The following is a 25,159-nucleotide window of genomic DNA, read 5'->3' on the forward strand; positions in this document are numbered from 1 at the left end:
TATGTCAGCATCTACTGGACATGCCTGTAATTCTTAAGCATATGTGTCCACTCTGGGCGGATAAGGGTACCATGGGCTCTGGGCTGTTTGGGAAGTGTGGGCAACAGCATATACTGTACATTCTCTTATAGAATGAAGCTCAGTACATGTATATGTTAAAAACACAAACTGCATAGAGAGTGTACCAGAGTAAAACCTAGATATGTTACCAGAATCAACCATACAAGATCACCTTGAGGCCATTTTTGGCTGTTTGAGTCCAAATACCGTCCGGCCAAAGTTACAAAATAAAGGACATTATTTGGACTCAAATGGCCAAAAAAAATACAATGTGGGAACATAGCCTAAAAACCTACATAGATAAAGTACTAGAACTAGGCTATGTTCTTATTTAGGCAAAATAATGGCCACTGTTTCATAATGACAGCCGTAAATAATTATCGTGATCATTATTGACAGCCATCATTGTAAAAAAAATGGTATTTTAAAAACGACAGACATTATTTTGCATAAAAGACGTTGTGTGAACATAGCCTTATAGTATATCTTGGAAGTAGCAACAAGTGGTAGATAAATTTGACCTCTTTTATTTTTATTCTCTCCCCAGCATCATATAACTTTTTATTATACTGTAATACCCCTTTTTAGAGACGAGCGTGATTCGAACATGTCACCAATATTCAAATGCCAAGCAATCCAATTCAAGCATGCTCCAGTCATGCTTATCCTTAAAGTGGTAGTGCGGCGCTCAGAAATTATTCACAGAATAACACACATTACAAAGTTATACAACTTTGTAATGTATGTTATGTCTGTGAATCGCCCCGTTCCCCGTGTCTCACCACCCCCACCCATGTACCCGGAAGTGTGGTGCATTATACATTACCTGATCCATGTCGAGGGCCGAGTCGCTTCCGCCCGTCCCCCCTCAGCCACTTCACAACTGTGCTCAGCCGAGATTGGCTGAGCACAGTTATGCTCAGCCAATCGCGGCTGAGCATCGGATGACGCTGCAGAGGGCGGCCGGCATTCGGGACAGTCGGAGCTGTTCACCGTCCGCCCGAAGAAGACGTCACTCGCTGAAGATCGGAGACGGGTGTCGGCATGTGACAGGTGAGTATAGCGCACCACACTTCCGGGTACACGGGTGGGGTGGTGGGACACGGGGAACGGGGCCATTCACAGACATAACATACATTACAAACTTGTATAACTTTGTAATGTGTGTTAGTCTGTGAATAATTTTTTTACCGCCGCACTACCCCTTTAACCCCTAAAATTAACATGTATAAAGTAACCACAATATTGCTGATAAGTACAGTGGTGCCTTGGATTATGAGCATAATTCGTTCGGGACTGTGCTTGTAATTCAAATCCACTCTTAAACCAAAGCAAATTTTCCCATAAGAAATTATTGAAATGCAGACAATTGGTTCCACACCCCAAAAATAATGATTTTTTGGGGGGGAGCTGGATATGTCATATTATAAGTTACTGTACAGGATAGCAATCAGCATGTGGTGTATAATGTATACTAAGTGCCTAAACCTGATAACACAGCAGCAGTTAGTAGATACAGGATGGAACTACAGATCCCCATAATGTAGTAGCGTAGTACAACAGACTAGAATAGAGAAGCTGGGCTGCTGTCAGAGGTCTGTGTGATCACATGATTGCAGTGGGGTGTGTTCAGCATGGACCAATCAGGAAGTGAAAATCACTGAGCTGTGCAGGAGGACAGTGACAAAAAACTCTTTTATTCAGCAGTGTGTATAACTGAGTGTAAGTGCAAGCACATTATAGCAGCAGTGTGTATAGCTGAGTATAAGTGTAGGCACATTATAGCAGGAATGGAGAGGATGGGAAACACAAGGGCTGACAGAGACTGCAGGGAGCAAGATGGAATGAGCAGGATATATGTGTGTCACGCATGATTTACATTAATTTCTAAGTGAATGTGAAAATTGTTATATGCAAACTATAGGTACAACAATGGGTGATTCTGTTTTAAAATAGCCACTTTTTTTGGTCAGTCATCTAGTTCTGACTGTCTGTAGCATTGTATGTTGAGTCTGGGCTCATGTTACAATGGTCATGAAAAGACCATTGTATGTTTTAAAGGGAACCTGTCACCCCCCGTGCCGGGGTGACAGGCTCCCGACCCCCCGTTAGAGACCCCTATACTTACCTCATCCCGCCGGGTCCCGCTTCTGGATTCGGTCGGGTCCCGGAGATCTCAGCCGCTGCAGCCCGGCGCGCGCGCTGACAGATGAGTCCAACGCTCATAGAGAATGACGGAGCGCTGGACTCTCCTGTCATTCTCTATGGGTGTTGGACTCATCTCTCAGCGCGCGCGCCGGGCTGCAGCGGCTGAGATCTCCGGGACCCGACCGAATCCAGAAGCGGGACCCAGCGGGATGAGGTAAGTATAGGGGTCTCTAACGGGGGGTCGGGAGCCTGTCACCCCGGTACGGGGGGTGACAGGTTCCCTTTAAATATTGTGGCCATTTGAGGGACCACTGTATACAATTGACTATGTATCTGACTGCTGTAACATTTGTATTGCTGTTCATCGGAAATAAGGAGTCAAGCCCAAACCCTGAAAGACATCCTCATATCATTATTCCCCCTCCACCAAATTTTACAGTAGGCAGTAGGTAGTGTTCTCTGTGCATCCTCTAATCCAATGGCGGCATGCTTTATAGCACTTAAGCCAACGATTGATCTTATGTTTTTGTGCTCTCAAGCTGCATGCGTAAAAGTAGAAATATAGCAGTTTTAGTTTAGACAGACAGGCTATGTTCCCACTATGTTTTTTTCCTCTCCGTGTCAGGATTGTGCAGTAACCTGGTGTGAACTGGGTCTGTTTTACTTCTATGTGCCACACCTGCTTGCTTCTCAGCTTCCTCGCAATGCGGGAGTTAAACTGATTACTGGGAGACTTGATTAATGCAGCTGAGTAGGTCTTTAGACTGACTGGTTTCTCTGCCTTTCTGGAACCTGGAAGATCTGAGTGCCACTCCAATGGGGATCCAAACCGGGCTCTTGTTCAGCATAAAAGGAAACTAAGGCACTCTCCCAGCGCTAGCTAATTAGGTTCATACCCGGATCCCAGCTTCTCCCTGTCTATTCCTGCGATCCCGTACCTTATCCCTCTGCTTGCTAGATTTTATTACTTGACCTCTTGCTTGACTTTTTGACTATCCAATTGTTACCTGATTTTGTACTGCGCTGCCCGATTGGTTCTGACCTTGCTTGTTTGACTATCCTATATTGTGTTTGTTTGTCTGTCTTGTTCTGTATGCACGTATTCAGTACAGGGAACGTCTTTGTGGTTGTCCATGGCAGCCTAGGGCCATTTGAGGCAAGTAGGTAGGGACAGTTGGTGGTTTCAGTATTAGGGCTCACTGTCTTGTCTTGTCCCTGCCTCCCCGTCCTGACACTCCATTTTTGAAAATAAAACATTGGTTCAAAATGGCATCTATTATTTTGCTGTTTGGCCGCCCGTCAGTACAATGATGGCTGTTGGTACATTATTCTAGTCTGGGTTTACTAATTGGCCTTTGGGTTTGTCTTTAATTGAAAAGTCCATTGAATTTAATAGTAAAATCGGTGAGAGGACGGTAAAAAAAAAGAAAAGCCGTGTGTGAACAGCTAAAAAATAACGTCCGGTTTGCAAATGACATCTGAAAATAATTGCCATGATCATTATTTTAAAATCCTCGCAGACAACGTTCATTATTTAATACACTGTGTGTATTGGACATCTGTGATTCCATTGACTTCAATTCATTTTACTGAAGTCAATTAAACTGTGGCAAAACGTTTTTTAAATGTAGTGTGAACTGTGAATATAGCCATACAGTAAATAAAATCCTTTAAACTTCATACTTTTAGATTTAAAATACACTGTGTAAACATGGCAAAACATGAAGAATACATTTTTAACTAGATGACCTCCGCCATGTACCTACCAGATACATGGTTGTGATGTATACAGTACCTTCTTTACAGGTTTCTATTTCTATTTCTATTTGTGTTTCCTAATACATTCTACTGGAGAGAAGTTTATTACATGGATCTGAGTATTTTACCAAAAGGTCAGCCTCATCTTTCTACTGTGTTTTCTATTAGATGATCTCAATGAAGCAACGAAAAGCAAAACAAGTGATGATCTTGTGCAGTCTTCAAAATATCTGCCTTCATATTCCCCTGATCCTTATTACCAGTCAGAGCCTGAGTATTGGATGTGCTCGCCAAAGAGTAAGTATCAACGTATCTAGTACTTTGCAGCAATAGTTCAGACTCTGTACAGTGATAATCCTGACTCTGTGCAGTGATAGTCCTGACTCTGTGCAGTGATAATCCTGTCTCTGTGCAGTGATAGTCCTGACTCTGTGCAGTGATAGTCCTGACTCTGTGCAGTGATAGTCCTGACTCTGTGCAGTGATAGTCCTGACTCTGTGCAGTGATAATCCTGTCTCTGTGCAGTGATAGTCCTGACTCTGTGCAGTGATAGTCCTGACTCTGTGCAGTGATAGTCCTGACTCTGTGCAGTGATAATCCTGACTTTGTGCAGTGATAATCCTGACTCTAGGTATAGAGACCTTTTTATGGCAATGGGCTCATCATCATCATCATCATCATTACATTTATTACTCATATTATTGAGATCCAGTTGATTGTGGGAAGAAACTAAAGAAGCTAAAGAAGCCTACAAAAGCCCATGTGATTAAAGTAATTGGGATTGCTATGTGACATGTGGACATGTTTTGCTTTGTACAACAAAGTGTCATTAATGTAATATTTATAATATGATAACTAGTACTAAGACTAGAAGATAGAGAATGTTCCATTGTATAATCCTCTACAATGGACTTTATATAAATCATTGTAAGGCCTGGAGCCCCTGTTATAGTTTTGTGATAGGAACAGCATGGAGCTGTTATACTCTTCATACTGTTTCACAATCCAGTCCATTGTTTTACAGCTGGCAAAAACAAGGCTGCAATACAAAAGTGTATTTGACCCTTTCTTCTCTGTCCTGCAGTGCCCCGAGCGCGGAGGTTCTCCTCCGGAGGAGAGGAGGATGGTTTTGATCGAAGCATGCACAAGGTATTGTTGGTTGCAAGGATCACAATGTGTCACGTAGTTTCTTTAAACTTATTAATAGGGGTGGTTTATAAACTATGGTCATGGTCATTCCTGTGATGCCATGTTGTGTGTTGATCTTGCTAACTGTAATTGTTCTTTATTCTCTCTGGTCATGTTCCATGTTTACAATTAATCTGAAACAGTCCCACCTGATCTTGGTTCAGGCACTGATCTCAGTATTGTTAACGCATTCCAACCATATTGCTTTATGGCAGAAGCAGGGTCATATAGTGGCCCAACTGCTTGGACCTCCATTAACTCCACTTTAACTCTTATTTACTGGGAAAAAGTCAGCACATATGTACAGTGTGTCTCCATTGGAAATAAAGGGTATCATAGCAATGTATTTAAGGGTAATAACATAATTTATAAACATGTTTAATGCCTGGAATCCAGAAATCTTTGTCTTGAGCTCTGAAAATTATAACCATATAAATACTGTATAACTATACCATATATATCTTATGTCCTAGCTTCAGGGAGGGATCGGGAGAATGATCCTGAAGGAGGAAATGAAGGCTCGGTCGTACATCGACCCCTGGGCAACCCCCCCTCGAAGTTCAGCCGGCAGTAAAGAAGCTCTGCACAATGTTGGCTATGATAATGGATGTAAGAGAATACTAAAAATGAATGTATCACATTGGTCTTTTTTTTTAAATTGGAGCCAGATACTGAATCATGTTCTTAGTTTCTAATCGGCTTCTATTTTCTGATTGTAAATTTTTTGTATTTAATTTTTATTACGTTGTTATTATTAGGGCAGATATCTTGCTATCAAAAAGCTCCATGGACATAGATGACAATTGTGTGTAGCATACTATGTTCGCTAAAATAGAAGTATTTTCTAGGCATGTTCTGTGACCTGTGCAGAGGTAGGGGGGAGGCTGAGCTTCAACTTCAGCTACTGTGAATGGTGTTTTAACTAAGCATTATTGTTACCCTTCATTGTAATCCTTTCTGAGATGATAAAGAACACAGTACTGGAAAGTGATCTGTACAGAACACAAGGTATGAGCATAGGCTTAGTGGTCAGAAAACTGCAAGAGGAAAGGGCAGCAGGAATTAAGACAGATCACAGATAAAATAAATATTAATAATAAGGAACATGTAATATGCAAGTGAAAGCCAAAAGGCAGAGCAGAGCATTGCTGAAGAAAGTGACATATGTATTGGGGGGGGGGGGATAAACTGTTACAGTTATTTTTTGCTGGATTTTGCTCCAAATTTTTGGTGCACAGCACTTGAGGTAGGGGTTGCCTCAAAAAACACCAGACAATTCTTTGGTATAAACCGGAATACCCAACAAAATTGAGCTACCTGGGAATTTTTTTAAAAATAAATGGCACATATAAGAGATTCTCTTGCAGGGATAAGGTTTACAATGGGCCAGATAAATGAAGTGTGCACAACTTTAATAAATAAAGCTGCTGGGAATAGCAAAATACCCAAGCAGACTTCATGAGAATTTTAATTTACCCCTCACATTGCATCACTATCTTATGTTGTCGAAAATTATTAACTGTGTATTTGATGTGCACCTTCAGTAATATTCCAGCAGTAAATAAAACTCCATGATTTTGTCTTACAGCTCCCAACAAGTGTTACCTTGCAGACAGCGGTAAGTGCATGTGCTTATCTCAGTTGGAAATCCATATGTATGAGAAAATAGTACATTTTCAAATAGCACATTTACTATATATATATATATATATATATATATATATATATATATATATATATATGTGTGTGTGTGTCACAGTCACTACTTTTCGCATTTGAACATATTTTAAACAGACATTTTGTACTTTTCTAGATCCCCTAATATCGAAATCTGCCTCACTCCCTGCATACCGGAGGAATGGCCTGCACAGGGTACAGTACACCCAAGAACCCAGTAGAACATTGGAGCATCATTTTTTCTCAGCTGGCTTGTCTTCCTTCCATGATACATCTTTCAACCATACACACACTGTTGTAAAGGAAAACATGATTTCTCAGCCCGGACCACCTACTCCCATTATTCTATGGTCCAGTTCTATTGCTCAAGTGCCTATAGTGGCACTTCGAATGTGAACCGCTCCCTTAGCCTTGTTGGCGGTAGGGCTGCCATTCTGGGGATGCTCTGGCATCTAGCCATCACAGTTTGGACCATGTAAAAGTCCCTCAGATCCTTAAACTTGCCCATTTTTACTTCTCCTATATATCATTGACTACCCATGAGCTATTAGTTACACCTCTGCACATCTGGCATAATGACTTTGGCAGAGCTTGGCATGATAGACATTTTCTCTTCCTTACACTGAGCGATGGCTGATATACATTTACACCATTATTTTCTTTAATAAAATTGGTGCAGTATGTGTATTTGCACTAATGTTTAGAGTATTTTCTGCACTTTATTCCAGCTTTTATATGTACTTTGTATGTATTTTTTTTACAGCCACCTAGCACGGAGCTTTTCCATTACGATAGTGCCAACGCTGTCAACTGGGGCATGAGAGGTAATTATCATTTTATTATATATGCTACATGCTTGAGGGCCTTTCTCATGTGGATAAACCAGATTAGACATGACTGGGTTTATAGAAGGGGGTTCATTAAAGAACATGTAGAGTGATTCAAGGCTTATAACATCATAATATAAAGTAGATTAAGGTTACAAAGATAAAAGCTATTTCTGACAATACTATACACAATAGAATTTATTATTTTGTTCATAAAAATAAATGGAGAAATTGTGTGTGAGTAAAAACCCAGCATGAACAATATAAACCTGTCATTTGAAAACCCCTGTATATGTATAAATATAGGAGCACCCCACCTACCCCAATGTAAATGATGTCATGTACCAGTTTCCATCTAGCGCTATTCATGCCTGCTTGTATGGTCAGCCATTTATTCCTCTTCTTGCTTCTTTATTGCAGAGTACAAGGTAAGAAGACCTACACTTTCCTGATGGATAGAACTGTTTCTATGCCAGTGAGCCATTATACCAGATGAATCTGCTGTCTTGGTTTTACATGTCCAGTCAACCGCAGTTCCACAGACCTTCTTCATTTCCTGAATGGAAATCAATACCATTTTAGCCAACCACCTCAGTTTGCTTTGTGGCTGAACTGTACATTGAATCTGTATTGGGAGATTAACCCTTCATTCAGTAAAGGACAGAATCCTATCTATCTATCTATCTATCTATCTATCTATCTATCTATCTATCTATCTCTATCTATCTCCTATCTATCTATCTGTCCATCTCCTATCTATCTATCTATCTATCTATCTATCTATCTATCTATCTATCTATCTATCTATCTATCTATCTCATGTCTATCTATATCTATCTATCTATCTATCTATCTATCTATCTATCTATCTATCTATCTATCCAGGGGCGGATTAACTTTACCTTTACCAAGCTGTTCGCCAAGCTTGGGCCCCCCAACCCCACTGTAACTATAGCAGCACTAGCGTGGTGTTTATAGTACAGGATAGATAATGTCATGTTGCCCTGGTTTGTGCGAAATCGAGTTAAAAAAACAGCTATTGTTTGCAAATCATGGCAGAACTGTAGCCAGGAGACAATACACCACTGAAAATCTTTACGGATGGCCATAGGCCCCACAGGAGCTCAGGGCCCCAGGCTACTGCCCGAAAAGGACCTATTATAATCTTCTACTGTATTTATCGATCTATCTATCTATCTATCTATCTATCTATCTATCTATCTATCTATCTCCTATACATCTATACAATGTGTAGTGCCATTGGTAGTCTGTGGATATCGCTTCTGAGGTCCATGGTCAAAACCAAACAGCTGGCACCCACTTTGCTATACAGTATTTTTCTATGTGAATTTATAGTATATATAGTATTTATAGTATATGGTATAATTCCTCTTGTGTCTTAGGCATAATCAATCAGTTACTTACATTGTTTACCTTTATAATATAGCAAATTATAGCATTGTTAGGTTATATTGTTAGGTTATATATAACAGCAGGCAACTTCCGTAAAAGGATCATTTTTCTACAGGTTTATCCATATGAATTACTCATGGTGACCACTAGAGGGAGGAGTAGACTACCCAAAGATGCAGACAGAACTCGACTGGAGGTGAGTTATGTGAAGGTCATAACAAAGGTCTTCAGCTAAAGATTCTGATACTGATTCTGATTTTGTAGAGAAATAAAATGTTCACAGTTTTTAACAATTTGTATTTCTTGTATGATACTGTAACTAGAAAAAAAAGCTTTTTTTCTTCATATTAAATTAAAATTACATTATATTACCTAGATGGTACTTCCATCCCATGGGGGACTGTTCAGGGATCGTCCACTGATTTCAGTGCTTAGTGTAGTTTTTAGTAACATTGCTGAAATAGGGATGTAAAAAAAATTGAATAAATACCGTCATGGGAACAAGACAAAAACATAACATGTATTTTTAAGTTACATATACTAACCTCTATGAGGTCCTCTATGAGGTCAACATGCTGTATATTACAAAATAAAAGTCACCTTCATAAAAAAAAAATTGTATGCAAAAAGGGAAATGTGATACCATGCTATGCTGTGTCAGTAACTCCTATTTTATTCTGTATGAGGTATGGAAATAGTGTAGAACAGCCAATTTAGCGGTTTTCCCAGCCATCTTGTTTCACCGCAACCAGGCTAGACCAGGCTAGACATAGGTGCCCCTGGGATCCTAATCCATCATGTGGAGAGACCATAAGTGAAGAGATGGGAATACCTTTTTTTAAGAGTTATTAGAGGTGGTCTATTAGGGAGAGTGGAGGTTATGTCACTCTGGAGGACCTACTATGTATTTGCAGGACAGGTTCACACTAGGGATGGTCCGAACCAAGTTCGTTTCGGGTTTGTACGAACCCGAACCCTCGTTAATGATTCCCGCTGTCTGCCCGCTCCGTGCAGCTGGTGGATCCAGCGGGAGGACCGCCTGGAAAACTGGGATATAGCCTATGGCTATATCCCAGTTTTCCAGGCGTTCCTCCTGCTGTATCCCGGGAATCTGCTGCCGAGCGTTCGGGTTCATACGAACCCGAACCTCGGCAGGTTTGGACCATCCCTAGTTCACACCAATGATCTCAGTGGGAACTATGTGATGCTTCATTTTACCTGTGTTGGTGTTGTAAAGTTAACACTTAGGGTAGCTTCACACGTACCGACTCGCAGCGTTAATAACGCTCCAAGTCGGCTAGGTTCTGGCAGATCACTTTCACTACATACACACATGTAATGTATGTAATTCGGCCGGCCGCTTAACCCCTTCAGCTGCCGCCCGGCTCCCGCTCTGTATACATTACCTGTCCTCGCTGCACGGGGTCCCAGCGTACTGCTCTCCCGCCCGGCCAATCAGTGTGTTGCCCAGCCCGCAGCCACTGATTGGCCGGGCGGGAGAGCAGTACACCGGGACCCATGCAGCAAGGACATGTAATGTATACAGAGCGGAAGCCGGGCGGCAGCTGAAGGGGTTAAGCGGCCAGCAGAATTACATACACGCAGCGGTCGTTCAGACCGCTGTGTGTATGTAGTGAAAGTGATCTTCCAGGACCTAGCCGACTCGCAGCGTTATTAACGCTGCGAGTCGGTACATGTGAAGCTACCCTTACTGTGAATTCCCCCACAGATGACAAGTAAACATAAGGGGTTTTCATCAGATTAACACAGGTACAGGTGGTATTTTACTCCTTTCTCAGAAGGAAGAAAAATCACATTCAGCCCTGTACCTGATGGTATAGTCTAGCACATACAGAGCCATGAGCACAAGCTCTCTAGGTATTTTTTTATTGGCCATGGTGCTTATCAGGTTAAGGCTATGTTCACACTATGTAAAAACAACTGCCATATTTCATAGCAACGGCTGTTATTTTTTTATAATGTCCGTTGTTTGCACAATAACAGCCGTTTTTATGAAATATGACCATTGTTTTTACATAGTGTGAACATAGTCTACTCTACAAGGTCTACTCCAACATTAAAGAAGCACTCCAAGTTTTGTTTTTATGCCCATATGATGAACACCCATGATTCCTATTGCTACAGTGTCATCTGTTTCATTGCAACTCTGCTGCAGCCATACATTTTATTACTGTAGGTGGATTATATAACTAGCACTCTGACCACCAGAAAAGTACATGGTTTTAATGTGTCTCAGAAGGTCTACCCTGGGTCAGCTGACTTTTTGGAACTAGAGGATAATAACACCTATCAGGTCCCTCCTGATGGCTCCAAGACCCCTCGCCTACCCACCCAGCTCTATCTCTGTGCTGTTGCTCACTGCTATCTTTATGGGATCAGGCTATATAGAAGTGGTTATACTCATTTTTTCAGTAGCAGTACGGGGAAGAAGTTGGTGGAATTTGTTTGGCGCAAACACCCCTTCTGGAACACCAGCCACGTTCCCCTCTGCTTTATCTTAATGGATATAACTCCTGGCACTGGTGTAGAATCAAGTATAGGCACATGCAGCACCGTTTTTTTTTTTTTTTTCTTGCATATACTCATTCTTTGGTACGTGTGTTTTTGCCAGGATTTTACTAAAATTGTGGCAAATGGTGTTGTTTTACTGTGTGCAAAACACAGCAGAAACACATAATTTTAGAGGCAAAAATGTGTGAACTCATCGTAAAGCATTTAAAGGGGTTCTCCAGGCTGAGAAAAACATGACTGTCTTCTGCCTTAGAACTTAATTGTAATACCAAACACAACCTGCGGACAGGGGTGGTGTTGTTTTTGCAAGAAACTAGCTGTTCTTTTTCTAGTCCTGAATAACCCCTTTTAATCTTCATAAAACACATATATTGTGATTATAGGTTAAATCATTTTATTCTTATTGCAATATTTCTCCAAAAAACATACTTAAGAATAAGAAAAGGCACAGAAACTGCATTTACTGTAATGTGAACTGACACCAACCCAATTAGAAGTTTCAGCAGTCCACCTGGCTAGCCATATTAGAATGGTCTGATTAGACTAGGGGTACACAGTGGTTCCAGGAACCACTATAGCATGCTGCCTGCCACTCTGCCTGGTCACATGACTTGTATTCAAATTTATGGGGTTGCACTAAGACCCACAAATGGCTATAAAAATGTTTTGTACAAAAGATTTCCTTTAAATGTACAGGATATGGTTATAGGAAATCCCATATCTGCTTAGTGTGGTGCAAACCTAAAAAAAATCTCCACTAAGGTTCTATATCTGATAACATCTATCTATATATAGAATTGAAGCACTACATTCTTTTTTCACAATAATGCCACCCAGCAGTCTTCTAAGCATGTTTTGATCTTTGTCCCTCCGTAGCGCCACCTATCACCTGAAGAGTTCTATCAAGTGTTTGGAATGACCATATCAGAGTTTGACCGCCTGGCACTGTGGAAAAGAAATGAGCTGAAGAAACAAGCCAGGCTTTTCTAAATCGCTCCACCATGTGCCTCAATATGTACACCTCTATAAATATATTTATAAATATCTATATATAGAACTTATGTATAACTACTACACATAATATATATATATATTGTATTATAGCAAGATCTCCGCCAGAACTGGCTTTATATCTATCAGGAGTGAGAGGGACTACAGCTTATTTCTATGCAATGTGTTGTTGTCCCTCTCACTGCTGCCAATGTTATTCTGTGGAGAGAGATATTTTCAACTCTTGGTTATATTTTTTAAACGCTGTTTTTTATGCGCAGATGTTTTGGAGAGTTTAGAGACTTCAATGAACCTGCAACCTTAACAATGTTACAATGCATCTTCAAAGCTCACTTGTTCAGATCTCTCGAAATTCCCCCATGGCAGCTAACTGGCAGGTATGCCAAATGTACACGGGTCATGTTACCCAGAACCCGGCGGTGTCACTGCAGGTTGTTTCAGGACAAAGCCAAGCGCTGACTAATGTGTACAAACAGGATGCTGCTTCAACAAGTGACTTGCAGAACAGAAGCCTTTTTACCTGCTCGTGACATTCCTCCCAAGCTGTACTAAGCTAGAAGTATGAATTTTATATTAAAACAATGTATCCAAAATGCACCATGTGATCTGTGGCAGATATGATAAGTGTTAACTGAATTCTGCCAACTTCTGTGGGACTGGACGGCCATCTTACGTATATCGGGGTCTAAAATTCTCCTCCAAGGGTAGATGTGGGGGCTGAGAAGAGTTGAGCATGTTGCAATTCAACCACTCTATACTTTTGTACTTTGGAAAATTAGCTGATGCCAAAGTAGTCTGGCAGTGCCTCTCCCTTTCCCTTATTCAGAACACATGAGCTGATGGCTAAGCCTATAATGCATGTATATGGAGGTTTAGAAGAAACAGCTGAAATAAAACTAAAAGGACTAAAGATTTGTCAATGTATTAATGAGTGTTAAGTTTTGTTTTTACCTACAGAGGGCGATCTAACACTGTTTGTCTAAATCTCCCTAACAATGTAGCTTTCCATAGAGTATTTTGGACCACCACTGCCCTGTATGGCCTAATGTAATAATGCTGTACATTGGCAAATATATACAGTATATATTTTTGAATCTTTACTGCAAATAAAATCTGACGCTTGTCACTATAACATTTACTTTCTTCATTCCTTCTAAAATTGAGCATAATTGTAATTTTGTTTCTCACTGACAGTTTTACAACATGCCATAGTGTGATCTAATTTCTATATTCACAGACCTTTGTGAATGGTTTAATACTTTTTGTTGTGTTCTGAATGGGAAGATAAAGACTGCTGCCAGACTTCTCTGGATCTGGCATGTACTGGTTACTCAGTAAGGTCCCTTTTGAAGGGGCCAAGCAGGTCCCAATAATGAGTGCAGAACATGTTCATCAGCCATCAGTTATGTGACAGCTTGGCCACATAAACAATCGCTGAATCGTTTAAGCGTCCCTTTATGATGTATGTTCACATATTCAGGTTTTTGTAATTGATAACAACAAATCCAGAAATGGATTTGAACAGAGAAGAAGTCTTTTCTGTATGACCTGTCCTCCTGATCTAATCTGTTCTTTAGTTTCTGGCTTAAAATCTGGCTTTAGTTTCAACAATTGAAATTAAAAACCTGACTGTCACAACCTAAACTTCAACATTTGGGCAATGATGATTTTTGCAGCTGCTTTAAGGGATATTCCCACCTGGGGTAGTTATGTCCTATCCAGAGAATTCAAATGATAAGGAACAACTAAGAGATTGTGGGGGTTTGACCGCTGGGGCCCCCTGTGATCTTAAGAACGGGGACCAAGAAATCCCTTCAGAATATAGTTCTGCACCACAGCTCCGCTCATTCTCTATGGAGACAGCTGCATTCAATTCTCTCTATAGGGCATAACTACCCTAGGTGGGAATACCTAATGCTGCGTTTACACGGAACGATTATCGTTCGAATTTTCGTATAAACAATCGCATTTGAGCAATAATCGTACCATGTAAACACAGCAAACGATCAACTGACGAGCGAGAAATCGTTCATTTTGATCTTTCAACATGTTCTTAATTCGTCGTTTGCTGAAAATTCGCAGATCGCTTCGTGTAAACAGTATTTCACCGATTTACCCTATGTAAAAGATGGGCTTAAGCGATATAAAAAATGATCAAAATAACAATTTTTCTTACAAATTTTTAAACGATTATTCTAACGATTTATTTGTCTAAACGCTGATCGTTATAAAAACCAAATCGTTGCTTCAAAACCGTTAAACGATCTATTGGGCGAATTATCGCTCCGTGTAAACATAGCATTAATTGATCCGATCAGCCAACCTTGTCTGGCCCTGGTCTTGTGTTCTAATAAGCGCTTATTCAGACAAAGATTGGCACTTGTAAAAGAACATTAAAGAATTTGATTCACCCTATTTACTGTTCATATGCTGCCCATAAGATGACTCTCTTCCATTACAGTAGGATGAAGTGTTTTGGCAGATTTATCATCCATTCCAGTACTTACCCCTGCAGTGCACCAGGAAAGGAAATCAGAAATGAAATTGCAGACAAAGTTATAACCAATAGCTGCTGACAGACTGCTTACTTGTAGTGCACTGTGTGCCACAGGTACCCATCTCTATTCACTTGTAGGGGGCACAATTCATTTTCCCCATCAGGCAGTAGTAAGGCTAGAAATTTGCCTTCTTTTATTTAATAAATGTATATATTAAATGCATAGAATCTGTACGACATTCCGATGAGAATAATAGAGGTTTACAAATAATAAAGAAAGAAAAAACTGTGCAATAATCTGTAATAGTGTTGTGGTTACTCAATGAATCACTGTGAAATGAGTAAGTGAGTAACAACCTGCAGTGACATCCTGACTGTACAGCATACACGCCTTAGTGAGCCCCTTAAACAGCACGTCCCTTGAGCCTCTTCTCATGTTTTCTTGAGAAACACCTAAGGCAAGGAAAACACTTGGACACAACTGCCAGTGCAGCAGACGTTTTTCTCTCTGAAATATTTCTTATCTCTGTTTGCCTTGGATTTGGATTCCAGATTTGTTAACTATTAAAAAAAACAGTTGCCTCTACGAATTTGCCTTCTTGTGTCTTTACATAACTACAGGGGAGTAATATACATTCATGCACATACATGCTTTTTGACACGTATGTGCAGCCAGGAGACTCTTGAGTTTTCTTTGTTTTATCTGTGATCCAAAAACAACAAGCAGCCAACATCAACAATGTTTAAAATGAGTAAAATCCCCCCTGTCGAGATTATGAAAGAACAGCATTTCAAAGAAATATTGAATTTCATAGCAGAGAAGCTCTGATGTCATTTACTTTTGTCCTGCTGGGGATGTTATGTTGGCTTTCTGCAGAATGTCAGAAATTATCATTACAGATTATCAGAAGAAGACATGTTTAAAGACATGATAACATTGAAGGATCAGTGCAAGTTGATGTCCCACTAAGGATGCCTATACACCTTCAGTTCAATAACTGTTGGTCGGACAATTGTTCTGCTGTCATTTATCTCTCCTGTTCTTCCAATACACATGAACATTTGGCACGGAGTGGAGGGATAAGCTGTAGCCAGAATACTCTGGTGGTGTCTTTTCACACCAAAAATAAAGGGGTCGGGCAGCGAAAATCCATCAAACCCAACCTCTATATCTACCGACATCACCTCTCTGTAGAGACCCAATGATATATCTTATACTGTCAGCCACATGCACCGTCAGTGTCTGGTTTCAGACAATTGAAGTATAAAGTGTATGAGAACCCTAAATCTACAATATTCTTTTTTAGTAATCATTGTATAATTATAGTACATATACTGATCCGCCATAATGTTAACACCACCTATCTAATATTGGGTAGGTCCCCATGTGCTGTCAAAACTGCTCTGACAGTTTTAAAGTTGTCCTGAAGTATCTAGCCAAGACAGAAGCAGCAGACCACTTAAAGCCTGTAAATTGCTGGGGTCTCACAGGATTTAAGAGGTTATCCAGCGCTATAAAAACATGGCTACTTTTCTCCCTCTCTTGTCTCCAGTGCAGGTGTGGTTTGCAATTAACCTCCATTTACTTCAATGGAACTGAGTTCCAAACCCCACCCAATCTGGAGACAAAAAAGGGGAAAAAGTGGCCATGTTTTTGTAGCGCTGCAAGTTAGTCCATTAGTTAGCTGAAAGTGGCTACTGATATGAGGAAATACCATTACCAGAAAAGGGTGTACTTGATCTGTAGCAATATATAGCTAGGTGGTATGTGTCAAAGTAAAGTTGACATGAATGCCACAGGCTTACCTTCTGCAAAGAATGGGGTCTGGACATGTTCATTGTGTTCATTCAATAATGTACTTAAAAAAAAAGATAAGAAAAAAGATCATGCTTCAGTTACTGGATCTAATGAGTAAAAACAAATCTAGACGATACACTCCCTTTAATTGAACTTGCCCCATTCTTCCTGCCAACCCAAGAGAAGAACCTGCACAACAATATTGTTATGCTGTCTCGACACTTTGCTATTTTGTTTTCTGCTGCTCCCGGCAGCGTTCCTTCTAATGATGATGCTGGAGAAACAGAGAGGCAGCCTGACCACAAGACATCCTGACTCTCTCCAGTCTCCAAGACACTGGGTGCACTGCCTTTGCAAAGTCAAGACATTATGTGCAGTAGCACCTGGATATAAGGTAAGAATAAATATTGTCCATTACTTATTGGGTACATCTCAATAGGATGTAAGTCATTTTTGACTCTCTATTGCAGCCTATTCTTGCAACAACAACAAAAAAAAGTTGAAGCTGGACATTGTTCCTGAGTCAATTTCTTTGAGGTAGTGTACATGAGGACAGAATAGAAGATGAAATATTGTCTGTTGCCCAAATTTTCCTTAGGGTATCTTTACAAACCAAAAATTTTATGCAGACCTCTTATTGGAATCCACATGAAATCTGTACGAAATCCCCATCCCATTGATTTCAACTGGAACCTGTGCAGTGTGGGTTTATTACAATGTAGATTTAAAATCTGTGTCGAGAAAAGTAAAATGACATGTCACTTCTTGACATAGCTTGCACTTAGATAGTCTGGACATTGAATGGGGAAAATTCACACCCAAATCCCCCAAATCTATGGCAGAAATCCAAGGGATATGCCTTAGATGCTGTCTGAGAGGGCCAGTACATTAGTAACATGCAGTGAATATATCTATAATATAGGCAAAAAGGGAAAAAAACTATTGATAGCTTATCCACCTGCACTAAAACGCCAGAACAATGCCAGAAGCACTTTGCTCATACTCAGTGTAGGGGTCGCGTCACATTAAAGAGCTACTCCAGCGGCGGGGCATTTTTTTCTGGGAGGAGGTGGCTGAGGGAAACAACGTCCATTCACCTCCCCGGTTCCAGCGGCGGGTCCCACATCGCGGCGCTCCGGTCCCTGGTTCCCGGCCGTTTCCTGGTGTCTGACGCGGGCCCGAGACGATACGTCTCAGGTCCACTCAGCCTATCAGTGACAGAGGCGGGATGTGAGCGGACTTGAAACAGATCCTGCCTCCGTCACTGACTGGCTGAGTGGATCTGAGACGTCACGTCTCGGGCCCGCGTCAGGTCAGACACCAGGAAGAACCGGGGACCAGAGCGCGCGTTGCAGGACCGGCCGCTGGAACAGGGGAGGTGAGTGGACGTCACTCACCTCCCTGGTCCCAGGAAAAAAATGCCTCCGCCCCCCCCCCGGCTGGAGTACCCCTTCGGTTCCTATTAAAGTTAATAGGAACCTAGGCTGCAGTAATGCAGCACCGCCACATCAGACATGTCAGAAGTTATTGTCAGAACAGGTCTCACTGCTGAAACCCGCTCTGATCAGAAGATATAGCCGGGGAAAGATTGCAACAGTACAATGCAAACAGCGCAGTCAATATTTATAATGGAAGTCTATGGAAAATTATTGACAGACTATCTTTCCTTGGCAATATCTTCTGATCAGAGTGGGTCTCAGCAGTAAGATCAATAAGTTTTCAGATGTCTGACAAAATGTTAAAAGTTAAAGGCCCTATTCCACCAACAGATCTGACGACAGGTTATCTGCCAAAGATTTGAAGCCAAACCCAGGAACAGACTATAAACAGAGAACAGGTCATAAAGGAAAGACTGGATTTCTCCTCTTTTCAAATCCACTCCTGGGTTCGGCTTCAAATCTTTGGCAGATAATATGTCGTCAGATCTGTTGGTGGAATAGGGCCTTAACTTTAGTGACAGTGCCCATTTAATTATACAAGTGTTTTAAAACTATAGTAGTTTACAGAATAGATGTAATAAAAGGTAATTCCCTAATCTAAAGATTGGATAGCTCATGTACATACAGCAGTGTTGCTGACATTTTGCAGACTCCTATAGAAGCAAGGTGTCAGGAGGTCACTTAGAATTTTAATTCTCCATGCAGCATTCTTTCTCTGTATTACTAAGTTATAAGAGAGAAGGGAGCATTAGGAATTGATATTTATGTACTCTTCAATAGTTTATAGCTTCTTCACTTGAATGTTTTTAATTTAGTAGGGATTTTTGAGCAATATTGTGAAATTAAAAAAAGGAGCATAAAGGCCCCATTACATAAAGCGATCTTTACCATGTACCTCTCCTGCTGACAACTTGCTGAGCACACATAGTCAGCCTATTCCTTGGTGCCTTGCACTCACTGTCAGGTTCTTGGGAACCAGCTGCTGCTCACACCGGGACCTCACTTGTGAAACAACCTGGTGCCCACTAGCTGCAGAAGTCCAGCTTCTGCATCCTGGGGCAGGATAAAGGGTGAAGACCTAGAAGGCACTTAGAATCCACTCCTTGGTCTGGCCCAAAGCCAAACCAGTTAAGTAGTACAGCTGGTCCACACTCGCTGTCTGTTCCAACTATCCTTTTATATATTTTTTTTTACTAAAAGGGGTATTCCCATCCATTAAATATGGCTTCTCAGTTAATTCTACAGATAATATTGTAGAGATAATTATGCTTTGCTGAATTTGCTGAAATAATTTTATTGTAAAATCCCCAATCCTGCAAACATTGTAATATAGAAGTCAACTTTCTCATTTTACAAATTCACAAACTAGCATTGCAAATTTTAAAATGTTGGCAGTATGTGGGCAGATCAGCCATACTGATCTCATAGACAATCAATAAACAACCCTGGATGGAATTGTTGTACATACTTCCCCAGTATTCTGCTGCATAGTTCCTATTTTCTTCTTGTAATGTTATCTATTTATTTGTGTATTGACCCTTAAAGATAAACTAAAAGAGTACAGATTCCTGAAAATGTGTCATTGCTTGTGATTTATGCATTTCAGTATAACACTATTCTTTCACAAGGCCACAGAAAAAGGGGGAGAGATCAGCACGGCTAAAGACCACCTGTATATCGGGTGCACAAGCTTACAGGGGTTGAAGCAAACCTCCAGTTGGGATTCCTAATAAATGACGCAACACTTTGATTCTTGTAAAATGTATCCACCCCATGAACAACAGCTGTTGTTTGAACCCATCGGGTAAATAAATTCTATATGTATTCATATAGCAGTATCTACAAGCTTTTCTTATGCAAAGTCTGAATAAAATCTCTACAAATTTCTACATTCTAGTACAGAGTCTTGCCCATAATATGTTGCTTGTTATGGTTTCGTATTATGCAATATTACAGGTAAAAATGAACATGGTCTTTTGCATGAATTCTTGCATGAACATCTAGCTGTTATCTGTGCCTTAGCCAGTCAATACCAGTAGTAAAAGTACTACACAGTACTGTATGAATAAATGTACATTCCTATGTCTGGGGGTGACCGTCTGCATTATTAAACAGGGGTCATGTCAGTAGTGCACAGCAAGATCACATGACACATTCCCACTCCAACGAACACTTCTCAACTTCTCAGAATCTTTCCTTTTATTTCTCAACTGTATGCAGATCTACTCATTGATTTACATGAATCCCATACCACATCCTTCACCATTTACATGAACAAAATATTTTAACCCATTCCTATTGAGTGTACGAACAACCAGAACAGATTTAGCTTAGCATCAGGGTATGTAGGCAACGTTTGCCTCCACATTGGAGCTTTTAGGAGCTTTTTAAATTAAATCATTTGGATATTTTGATGTGAGATCCGTGTATCATTCTCCCCGAAGACAAGGTGAAGGCACAGACATCATGGTACCAGAGCCTGTATTTTGCGTACATTGAAAGTTAGGGGCCTATTCCACACATCGATAATCGGCCGATTCAGCCGATTATCGCTGGGTGGAATAGAGAAAACGATCAGCCAATGATCGTGTCATCGGCTGATCGTTTATTTAGGCCCAAACCTAAAATCATCGGTCACCCACCACGCACCATCGGTCACCTTCGTGGAAAAGCGGTGCGCGGCGGGCGACCGACGATTGAAGAAGCAGCATACATTACCTAGCAGGGCTTCTCCTCCACGCCGTCTTCCTCCCCGGGTCTTGTGGCCCAGCAGCAGCTTCGGTGCGGCTTGACTGAGCTGTCAGACCGCTCAGCCAATCACTGGCCGGGACTGCCGTGGCCAGTGATTGGCTGAGCGGTCTGACAGCTCAGTCAGGCCGCTCCAGAGTTGATCCTCAGGGACCCTGGGAGAAAGACGGAGCGGAGGAGAAGCCCTGCTAGGTAATGTATGGTGCAAGGGCTGCAAGGACATCAGTAACGATGTCCCTGCAGCCCTCGCTAAATGATCATCGGACTGTGGAATAGGCCCAGTAAACGAGCGTCGATCTAGCAGATCGAGGCTCGTTCACACTGTTGATTGGGCCCGTGGAATAGGGCCCTTCGTCTCCAGCATAGAAGCTTAGGGCTCTATTTCACGCAACCATAATTGGACAAATCAGGCCGATTTGATTGATTATTGCTCCTTGTGACAGAGACAATGATCAACCGATGAGACAATCATTGGCTGATCGTTTCTTTAGGTCCAGAGATAAAATTATCAGGCATCGGGTGCACGTGTAATAGCGATGTGCCAGGAAGCTGTTTTACTTAATAATAATGTACCTCCAGGTGAAGATTAAGTAGACCATAGGCCCTATACAAGTCTTCTAACTTGGTTCCCCTACCCACCACCATTCTGCCAAACTGTGTATATATGCAACATCTCTGTGCAAACATTCACAACTGGCCTGGGCTACACAGAGACTTTTTGTATACATTTTATGGAATACGAGAATTTATTATAGTAGACATGTCAGGAAAGATGACAGATGCTCTATAAATCCAGTGACTCACAGGTAACGTCTGGTTGTAGACATTCTCCATTATTTTTTTTTCTTCTTTGTCTAATATGATGGCTTTAGAGTTTTCTGTTGAGAAATTCATCAATTACTTTAGTCCATACAAGACAATTTAAGTTAGACCCCAGAACAGACCCTTAATTAAATAGACTGAAAATAAATAAATAAATACAGACAAATAAGGGTGAAAATATACCTTAAAATTTTAAAATCTAAATCAACAGTAGATGTGAAAAAAGGCAAGTTTGCATTCATTATTTTTTGTTGTTATTATGCTGTAAAACAAAGCTGTACTTACCAGAAATCCTGCTCCAGTCTCCTGAAGGCAGATTTTCTGACTGCTGGTTGAAAAAAAAACAGACTAAAAACAGGAATTCTGGCCAGTAGAGTCACGGCTCAATGTGTCTATTAGTCACATGACTGCCTTCTCTCTGTGAGCGTTTACATGGTTTGGGAAACACAGGACTTCCTGTTTTCTGACTCTTTGAGAAAAAAGAATGAGAAAAAAGGAAGTGCCATGTTCTCCATGGTAACTAAAAAAAATAAATAAATGTAAGTTGCAAACTTGCTTTATATCACATCTACTGTTGATTTAGATTTACAGGGGCTTTAAGGCCCTTTTACATAGGCCAATTATCAGCCAGGAGCATTGCTAGAAATGTTCCTCCAGCCGATAATGAGCTCAGCTGATCGCATCTTTTGTAGTGCAGCAAACTATATCGCGAGTAGGGGAAATATATATGTGAATAGGGGATGCTTGATTCATTGTGCCTACTACAAGTGCCTATCTCACTGATCGGTACTTGTTTGTAGCCGTGGGCAGCCAAAGATTGTAAAGTCTAAAAGGACCTGTCTGGATAGCTGTCAAACAAACAGTAATTTGACAGGTATCTCACCTTATCCACCCATACACACAAATGTTCGGGTCAGCCAAATGTTCATGTATGCCTTGTCGGAGAGAAGATGTAAAACTACCCGACCTTGAAAACAAATGGGTCAGATAGATGAAATCCAACATGTCCGATCCTTCTCTCCTCCAGGGCACATGCATTGATTCCCCCCCACACACACACTGCTATCAGACTTTTCACCTGTAAAAGATACAGTGCTCCACAGGCACCATACCCTTTACCTGACTGAATAGTACAACTAATATATTTTTTATCAACAGTAACATCATAAACGTTATTTATTTATTTATAGACGTTATTTGCTTTGTGTGGGTCTATAGATACCTTCCTATTAATGTCATACTGAAAACCACATCTTCTATGCAAATACTGCATACTTTAGATTTAGGCTAAGTTCCCACGCCATCTTTTTTTTGACCACTTGACGGCCATCATTTTAATTTAAAATAACGGCGGTTATTTGCATAATATGATCAATATTGGCCTTAAACTGCCAAAAAGAGATGAAGTTGGAACAAAGGATTAGGGGGCATTCGCGTGGTAACGTTCCATACTATGGACCGGAATCAAAAAACTCCCGGCATTATGTATCATTATGATGCCGGAAGCTCCAAAACAGTTTAAGGCTGGGTTCACACTAAGGCTATGTTCACACAATGTTGAAATTGAGTGGATGGCCGCCATTTAATGGCAAATATTTGCTGTTATTTTAAAACAACGGCTGTTATATTGAAATAATGGAAATTATTTACTGTTATATGGCGGCCATCCACTCAATTTCAACATTGTGTGAAAAGATCCTTTCTGTGTTTTCCATCCACTCCTGGTTTTGGTTGCACTATGAGGACCACAATACTGACTGAAATATACGTAGTGTGAACCCAGCCTGATTGTGTGCGCTACTCTAGTTATACAGCCAAACAGCTGTGTCAGCACTGTACTGGAAGATTTATACTGATTCGGAGCTTCTGACATCATAACAATACATGATGATGGGAGTTCCATGATTCTGGTCCATAGCACATCTTCTGTGCAAGGACTGTAATCACAAAACACGCGATTTTTTCCATAGTCTGAAATAAATCTTTTGTGATGATGACAAAAGAATTAGCAGAGCTTCATTGATATATTCAAAAATTTAGATGATTGCACCATCTCCTTTCAGTCAACTAAATTGCCCCCATAGACCTATCATTTTCCCGCAAGCATTTGTCTCATGTGCCTTGTTTAAAAGCCAAGTCTGACCATAAAACTACATTAGACATACATATCTCCAAAGACCAAGAATAGCTTCACACAGGGTGAAATGTGGACACTAGAGATGAGCGAACCTTGAGCATGCTCCAGTCGATCCAAACCCGATCGTTCAGCATTTGATTAGCGGTGGCTGCTGAAGTTGGATAAAGCCCTAAGGCTATGTGGAAAACATGGATATAGTCATTGGCTGTATCCATGTTTTACAGACAACCTTAGAGCTTTATCCAAGTTCAGCAGCCCACGCTAATCAAATACCGATCGTTCGGGTTCGGATGGACTCAAACCCAAACCCGGTTCGCTCATCTCTAGTGGACAGCTTTTGTGGGTCATGAAAAGTCATACAAATTACCAATTCAATAGAAAACTTCTGTATGTAGAAGCTGTAAGAGCTTGTAGACTGCACACAGTCACCATATTAGAGAGCCCCACATAGGGAGCAGGAGGCTTTTTTGTTCCTTTTCTTATTTGTACCTGTTGCTGTTTTTGTAACATATCTGCATAGTCAGCAATGTCCTTGTTGCGCAACATGCCTAACAGGAGGTTAACATAATTATCTGTGAATCTGGCTTGTGATGGTAGTGATCCCTTGGCTAGTACAGTATAGCCATTGGGTAGCTTTTGTCAAACTGTTGTAGTTGGAAAAATATTGGGAAAAAACTAAAACTCTGCAACAATGTAACAATGCGCAGCTGTGGAAGCCATCAATCCTTGTATTGTGGGTTAAGAGAGGTCCATGTAGAGTAGTAAATTATTCCTTTTCAAGCCTCTGTAGGGAGCAGCACACCTGTCTCTTACACATTCACTGTTACAAGGGGGGTATATTTTTGGAACGCAATCTCTATGCTCCCAAAGGGATAGTATGTGAGAAACTCTTGGAGTGGAACGTTTTCCCTCTCCTAGAGAAGGGTGAGGCAGGGCACTCCTCAATTGCAGACCCTCCCTGGAAAAGCTTGTTAGCAATGTGTGGGTTATAGAGTAGAGGGGGTGGGGAAATACTAAGACCCCTCTGATCAAGGGGCAGAGGAGGAGACACAGGACAGGACACAGGAAAAAAAACTTACATGTTGCTACAAACTTTTTAGCTTG

The 25,159-nt window shown here is 40.9% G+C and overlaps 1 protein-coding gene across 1 annotated transcript in view; it reads left to right on the forward strand.

The window, feature by feature from the left end:
• Positions 1-14,676, forward strand: part of ABLIM3 (actin binding LIM protein family member 3) — a 164,708-nt gene extending 150,032 nt beyond the window's left edge. The window contains exons 14-22 of the mRNA XM_069972342.1: positions 4,150-4,263; positions 5,051-5,115; positions 5,628-5,763; positions 6,743-6,772; positions 6,968-7,026; positions 7,595-7,655; positions 8,079-8,086; positions 9,187-9,267; positions 12,480-14,676. Of these exons, the coding sequence (XP_069828443.1) occupies positions 4,150-4,263; positions 5,051-5,115; positions 5,628-5,763; positions 6,743-6,772; positions 6,968-7,026; positions 7,595-7,655; positions 8,079-8,086; positions 9,187-9,267; positions 12,480-12,593 (668 nt within the window). The 3' untranslated portion in view covers positions 12,594-14,676. The remainder of the gene's footprint in view (positions 1-4,149; positions 4,264-5,050; positions 5,116-5,627; positions 5,764-6,742; positions 6,773-6,967; positions 7,027-7,594; positions 7,656-8,078; positions 8,087-9,186; positions 9,268-12,479) is intronic.
• Positions 14,677-25,159: the final 10,483 nt, after the last annotated feature.

Source organism: Dendropsophus ebraccatus, chromosome 1 (assembly GCF_027789765.1).
Source record: "Dendropsophus ebraccatus isolate aDenEbr1 chromosome 1, aDenEbr1.pat, whole genome shotgun sequence".
In the NCBI taxonomy this organism is placed as follows: domain Eukaryota; kingdom Metazoa; phylum Chordata; class Amphibia; order Anura; family Hylidae; genus Dendropsophus; species Dendropsophus ebraccatus.